General features: G+C 38.5%; 1 protein-coding gene across 1 annotated transcript in view; it reads left to right on the plus strand.

Annotated features, from left to right (window-relative positions):
* USP10 (ubiquitin specific peptidase 10) overlaps positions 1-6,928 on the plus strand; it is a 48,439-nt gene that overhangs the window by 26,011 nt on the left and 15,500 nt on the right. Inside the window, exons 5-6 of the mRNA XM_006926726.3 lie at positions 5,551-5,642; positions 6,181-6,290. Of these exons, the coding sequence (XP_006926788.2) occupies positions 5,551-5,642; positions 6,181-6,290 (202 nt within the window). The remainder of the gene's footprint in view (positions 1-5,550; positions 5,643-6,180; positions 6,291-6,928) is intronic.

Genomic DNA, 6,928 nt, shown 5'->3' on the forward strand with positions numbered 1-6,928 from the left:
GATACACCTAATACAACGTAGACAGTCATGGTGTCTGTTGCCATGGAGATGCACAGTGTACAATTCTCAGATGCCTTCAGGGAAGAGTTTCCAGTCAACTTTACCTTGAGAGTAGTGTTTAGGATCATTGGAAGATGCAACAGAAATGATACTGTATTTGAGCTTATGGCAAACTTCTCACTGTAGAGAAAAATTTTTTAGAATAACAGAATAATCATTAAGAAAACTCTAGATTTGTTCAGTGTCTCTGTCTCTTCTAAGTCTGCAAGGATTTATTAATCTACCTTTATGAATATTGTACCGGAAGACTCTTTCAAAGAATGTTAAAGAGTTGAAGCTAGCTTTATATATTCACTAATAAAGGTACTAAGTGTCCTTTTGTTCCACATTATGTTTCAGAGTTTTTGCCTTTTTAATTTTGTAGGTGTATGTCTACTTGGAATGTTTTGTTACTTGCAGTTATTGAATAAACCACTAGGTGATGCTAAGAGACTTGAACTTAATATTGTGGAGGATCAACAGTGAAACTTTACTCGCCTGCTCCATAAAATAAGCAGACCAACAGTAATGGCCAGAAGCTGGCATTGATTCAAGGCAAGGTTGATGTAGAAACTAAAGATTTCTACATCATGAACAAATACATACTGTTTCCCAACTGAACGTTGGAAAGAAGTTACCTAATAGCCCATTTGAAGTTGGATTTCTCCTGATTCCATAGATTTTGAATGTTTTATCCTCGAGGTGTGCAGATTATTCTGGGCAGTTAAGAATGTAAGAGAAGATGCTCTTTCCAGTGGAGCTTAGAGCAGTTCTTGATGTTTTTGTACTTCTGAGAGTAGAGTTAGCCTTGTCATAAATGGTTTTTTTCTTTTAGAAGATATTAAAGTACTTTTGACTATTTTTAAACATGTTTTTTTGAGTCTGTTAAAACAGTTGACATGGAAGGGAAGTTAGAGAGATCTTGTGTGCCTGACCTTGGTCTTTTTTTTTTTTTTTTTTTTCCATTTTCTTCCAGTGTCTGTGTTGAGCAGAAACTAATGACATCAAGCTCCTCCCTGCTTCCCCCTTGGGCCTTCACTCAAACCCCCAACCCTAGAAGACTTTGCTTCCCATGCCCTTGAGGCCCTAGAACCTGCTTCTGCCCCCATTGCTAATTCAAACTGCCCTATTTTTCTGCATCACTGTTACAGGTTCTTCTTGACCAGTCACTTAGACGTGGTGCTGCTTTGGGTTCTGCTAACCCATTGCTCTTTCTCTGTGTGTTGTTGGAATGTACAGTTCTAGCCCTGAGCTGCAGGATCTGTGATAAGCATCGATATGTTACTTGCTGGTCTGTGGGTATGAATATGCTATTTACTGGTGTCATCCGGGTACCTCTTATCAGCACCTCTGGAAGATAAACTCATTGTCTCACCACCACTGCACAGAACAAAAAATAACCCGCTCATCCTGTTGTATTCTTTGGGTGGAAAGTGCCTTTACCCTAGCCAGAGACCTTCTTCTGGTGTCAGCTGCCATTTGTTGTCATTGGCCCCTGGCCACCCAGGGTTTCTCCAGTCCTTGGATTGGACTGAGCATCCCCTCCACTGACCCCCTTCAGCTTCGCCCGCCCTATGTTGTCCCTTCACTGCTTCCAAGCTCTCCTGCAGCAGAGCCACCTCTTAGTCATCTCTATGCCTCCAGGAGCTGGTGTCCAGGCAAGGCTCTGCGAATGGCAGCATGTCGTTTAATAGGGGTCCCTGTGTTAGGAAGGCAGTTGATTTTGAGTCTTATGGTTATGTAAAAGTTTAATTGTTTTTAAATATAAAATTGCTTTGGCAAAGATTCACAGGTGTCACGCTGGAGTGTTCGTTTAGGATTGATGCTTATTTGAAAATGCACAGGTTTTTAATAGAATAAGTATACTAAATAATTGCCATTCTGTGGGACACATTGGTAATTATGGACTATCATGATAATACAGCTCAAAGACAGATGTAAAAATCTGTTTTAGGTAGGAGATCTTAAGCCTGTGGGGAAAAGTTAGTATCTGAAACCTTAGAGTAAAAAGATTTTAAAGTGGAGCCCATTATCTAATGAGAAGAAACAGTCCAGCCTCTGGAGTCAGAAAGACCCAGGTTCACGTGTCAGCTCAGTTATGTGACTTAAATCAGTTACCTAACACATCTGGACCTTAATTTTCTCACCTGTGAAATGGGGATGATACTGGTTTCTCTTTGACAGGGTTGCTGGATGATTATGAGTAATACAGCTTACATTCCTAGCATAGTGTCTGCCACATGACCAGTATTGTCTGTGCTGGGTGTAATCACATGGAGGCTATGGTTCATTTCTGTAACTGACCTATTACTCATCACAGGCCCAGTACCGTACGTACCCTATAGTAAGAGGCAAGGGGAGTTTTGCAAATTTAGTCTAATTGACAGATTCCATTGGATTCTCTGTAATGTTTTACTTTTTATAAATGGGATAAATTATTTCCTGAGTTTCCTCAATTAGAAGAAAGAGGGCATTTACTCTTCTTACAGGTGTGTGTGTGTGTTGACATTAGAATTTTGCAAATTAATTCCTTGATGTAATGCTTAAGTCTGGGACTTACCAGTCAACTGTGTTTTAGAAAAGAAAGACATTTGTTTGGTGCCTTGGATGAATGCTAACATCAAATGCATCTTTCTTTCCTAGTACACAATTTACAAGTAAAGGGAAGCTGTGTGGTCGGGCCACAGATGTATTTCAGGCACTGGCTGTGCTACCTTGTTACTGTGTAATCACAGGCAACTAGTTAACCTTTCTGACCTTCAATTTCCTTTTTGCTAAAAGAGGGGTAGTGGTGGGTACTCCTGGATTGCAAAGGATTAAGTGTAGCCAAATAACATGTAAATTGTAAAGCACTTACAGAAATGTAGAATGTGTCCATAAATTGTACCTGTCATTGTTACAAGTTTCATAATGGAACGGGGAGACCTTATCTTGTTTTAAACTGTTTCTGAAAATAATTATTTAAAACATTTAATTTTTTAAATCAAAGATGGCATTTACAGCTCTTTTAAGACTATGAAGAAGAGTGATATCCAAGGATGAAATCTAAGGATAAGAAGCTTGTTTGTTTCTAAATGGAATAAGGGAATTCCAGTGACAAAACAGTCCCTAAACGCAGCTTCTAATGCAAATTGCAATTTAGTAGGAGGTAGTTGTTCCAAAAAGGAGTATCACTCACTGAACAGTCATCGAGCACCCACTGTGATGTGTTGGGTACCTCACCACCACTGCACAGAACAAAAAATAACCCGCTCATCCTGTTGTATTCTTTGGGTGGAAAGTGCCTTTACCCTAGCCAGAGACCTTCTTCTGGTGTCAGCTGCCATTTGTTGTCATTGGCCCCTGGCCACCCAGGGTTTCTCCAGTCCTTGGATTGGACTGAGCATCCCCTCCACTGACCCCCTTCAGCTTCGCCCGCCCTATGTTGTCCCTTCACTGCTTCCAAGCTCTCCTGCAGCAGAGCCACCTCTTAGTCATCTCTATGCCTCCAGGAGCTGGTGTCCAGGCAAGGCTCTGCGAATGGCAGCATGTCGTTTAATAGGGGTCCCTGTGTTAGGAAGGCAGTTGATTTTGAGTCTTATGGTTATGTAAAAGTTTAATTGTTTTTAAATATAAAATTGCTTTGGCAAAGATTCACAGGTGTCACGCTGGAGTGTTCGTTTAGGATTGATGCTTATTTGAAAATGCACAGGTTTTTAATAGAATAAGTATACTAAATAATTGCCATTCTGTGGGACACATTGGTAATTATGGACTATCATGATAATACAGCTCAAAGACAGATGTAAAAATCTGTTTTAGGTAGGAGATCTTAAGCCTGTGGGGAAAAGTTAGTATCTGAAACCTTAGAGTAAAAAGATTTTAAAGTGGAGCCCATTATCTAATGAGAAGAAACAGTCCAGCCTCTGGAGTCAGAAAGACCCAGGTTCACGTGTCAGCTCAGTTATGTGACTTAAATCAGTTACCTAACACATCTGGACCTTAATTTTCTCACCTGTGAAATGGGGATGATACTGGTTTCTCTTTGACAGGGTTGCTGGATGATTATGAGTAATACAGCTTACATTCCTAGCATAGTGTCTGCCACATGACCAGTATTGTCTGTGCTGGGTGTAATCACATGGAGGCTATGGTTCATTTCTGTAACTGACCTATTACTCATCACAGGCCCAGTACCGTACGTACCCTATAGTAAGAGGCAAGGGGAGTTTTGCAAATTTAGTCTAATTGACAGATTCCATTGGATTCTCTGTAATGTTTTACTTTTTATAAATGGGATAAATTATTTCCTGAGTTTCCTCAATTAGAAGAAAGAGGGCATTTACTCTTCTTACAGGTGTGTGTGTGTGTTGACATTAGAATTTTGCAAATTAATTCCTTGATGTAATGCTTAAGTCTGGGACTTACCAGTCAACTGTGTTTTAGAAAAGAAAGACATTTGTTTGGTGCCTTGGATGAATGCTAACATCAAATGCATCTTTCTTTCCTAGTACACAATTTACAAGTAAAGGGAAGCTGTGTGGTCGGGCCACAGATGTATTTCAGGCACTGGCTGTGCTACCTTGTTACTGTGTAATCACAGGCAACTAGTTAACCTTTCTGACCTTCAATTTCCTTTTTGCTAAAAGAGGGGTAGTGGTGGGTACTCCTGGATTGCAAAGGATTAAGTGTAGCCAAATAACATGTAAATTGTAAAGCACTTACAGAAATGTAGAATGTGTCCATAAATTGTACCTGTCATTGTTACAAGTTTCATAATGGAACGGGGAGACCTTATCTTGTTTTAAACTGTTTCTGAAAATAATTATTTAAAACATTTAATTTTTTAAATCAAAGATGGCATTTACAGCTCTTTTAAGACTATGAAGAAGAGTGATATCCAAGGATGAAATCTAAGGATAAGAAGCTTGTTTGTTTCTAAATGGAATAAGGGAATTCCAGTGACAAAACAGTCCCTAAACGCAGCTTCTAATGCAAATTGCAATTTAGTAGGAGGTAGTTGTTCCAAAAAGGAGTATCACTCACTGAACAGTCATCGAGCACCCACTGTGATGTGTTGGGTACCATAGTCATTGCTGGGGATTCAGACATGAATGAGGCTCTGTACGTGATCACCTTTATAGCTAGGATCTCAGGAACCGTGCCATTACCAAGGCATGCCTAGCTGTCAGTTTAAGGAAGAAAGCCTGTATCTTTTAAAACTTAATACTGATACATTGTTTTTTAAGCTTTTTCTGTTTCTTATTAAAATAGCCCTTGTGCTTCTAAGTTATATTCCCACAGAAAGACAAATCTTGCTGTTTTGGGGGAAAATATTTATAAACATTTTTAATCATTAAATAATGTACCTGATGTTGAATGGAATGAAGCTTTAACACTGTGGCTTTTCTTTGGATATGTGGTTTATTGGAGAGGTTTTGAACACTGTCCCAGAGTAGAGCATAAGAATTAACTTCAGTATTATTCACTAGATGTCATTAACTTCTTAAATATGCTTCTTCACTCTTTCAGAGTTACTGGAGAATGTAACCCTAATACATAAACCAGTGTCATTGCAACCCCGTGGGCTGATCAATAAAGGAAACTGGTGCTACATTAATGCTGTATCCTTCTCAGATGCTGTCCCCAAGGCCGGCCAACTACAGTTTTTTCCTCCTCAGGCACATTTGACACTCAGTTAAGCTTCCATGGGGCAGCCGCCCTAAATTTCGAATCCAGAAACTCGAGTCCTTAGTCTGCCTACCTTGCTTATAAACATTGTTATTCCTGACCTCCCACCCCCACCCCAAAAGATTTGTTGACCTGGTAATTACAGAATCAGGCAAGTTTTCTTCTCATTAGAGTGGTCCCAAATAATTGGGCGGAGTTACCATTTACAAATGGCAATTTTCATTGATTTGATTATCTTGGTTGAATCAAGTGCTGTGTGTAAACTACTGATTGCAGAGTAAATCCTCATGTGGATATCACAAGGCAGTTATCCCCATGGTTATTTGGTTTATTCCCTTTTATGTTTATATATCTAAGGTGCTTAGTGACCTTGGCTTATTTATTTTTATATGCTCTTATGCTTAATGTGCCTTTTGAAAATTTGAAGTATCTGTTTTATTTCCTTACGCTTCCTTTACTGCCAATATTTAGACACTGCAGGCACTGGTTGCTTGCCCCCCGATGTATCACCTGATGAAGTTCATTCCTCTGTATTCGAAAGTGCAAAGGCCTTGTACGTCAACACCCATGATAGACAGCTTGTAAGTAAGGTGCTTAAAAATGTGTTGGGGGTGGGTTTTTCCCCTCTGATAGTTAGAATTCAAACAGTTTAGCAAAGTTCTTGATATCCTGCAAATGAGTCCTGTAATTCTTTTTCTTTTTAATTTACTATTTGTGAGTATATATGGAACTTAACCAGAAATGGAATTGGAAAATTGTTTATCTGTGTTCTTTAGATTCAGTTGAATATGTATGTTTTAGTGTCACTTAAAATATACCGAAAACTTAAATAGAAAAGATTTAAGAACTCACTAGCTATTAAAGCATTAGTTACCTAAAACTTGCTATCTTCATACTAATTAATATTCTACTTAGCCATTAAGGCTCATTAGTAAAAGTATGTCTTGTTAAGAAATGTGCTATTTTACTATTTGAGTATATATGGAACTTAACCAGAAATGGAATTGGAAAATTGTTTATCTGTGTTCTTTAGATTCAGTTGAATATGTATGTTTTAGTGTCACTTAAAATATACCGAAAACTTAAATAGAAAAGATTTAAGAGATCACTAGCTATTAAAGCATTAGTTACCTAAAACTTGCTATCTTCATACTAATTAATATTCTACTTAGCCATTAAGGCTCATTAGTAAAAGTATGTCTTGTTAAGAAATGTGCTA

Source organism: Pteropus alecto, unplaced genomic scaffold (assembly GCF_000325575.1).
Source record: "Pteropus alecto unplaced genomic scaffold, ASM32557v1 scaffold7, whole genome shotgun sequence".
Taxonomy (NCBI): Eukaryota; Metazoa; Chordata; class Mammalia; order Chiroptera; family Pteropodidae; genus Pteropus; species Pteropus alecto.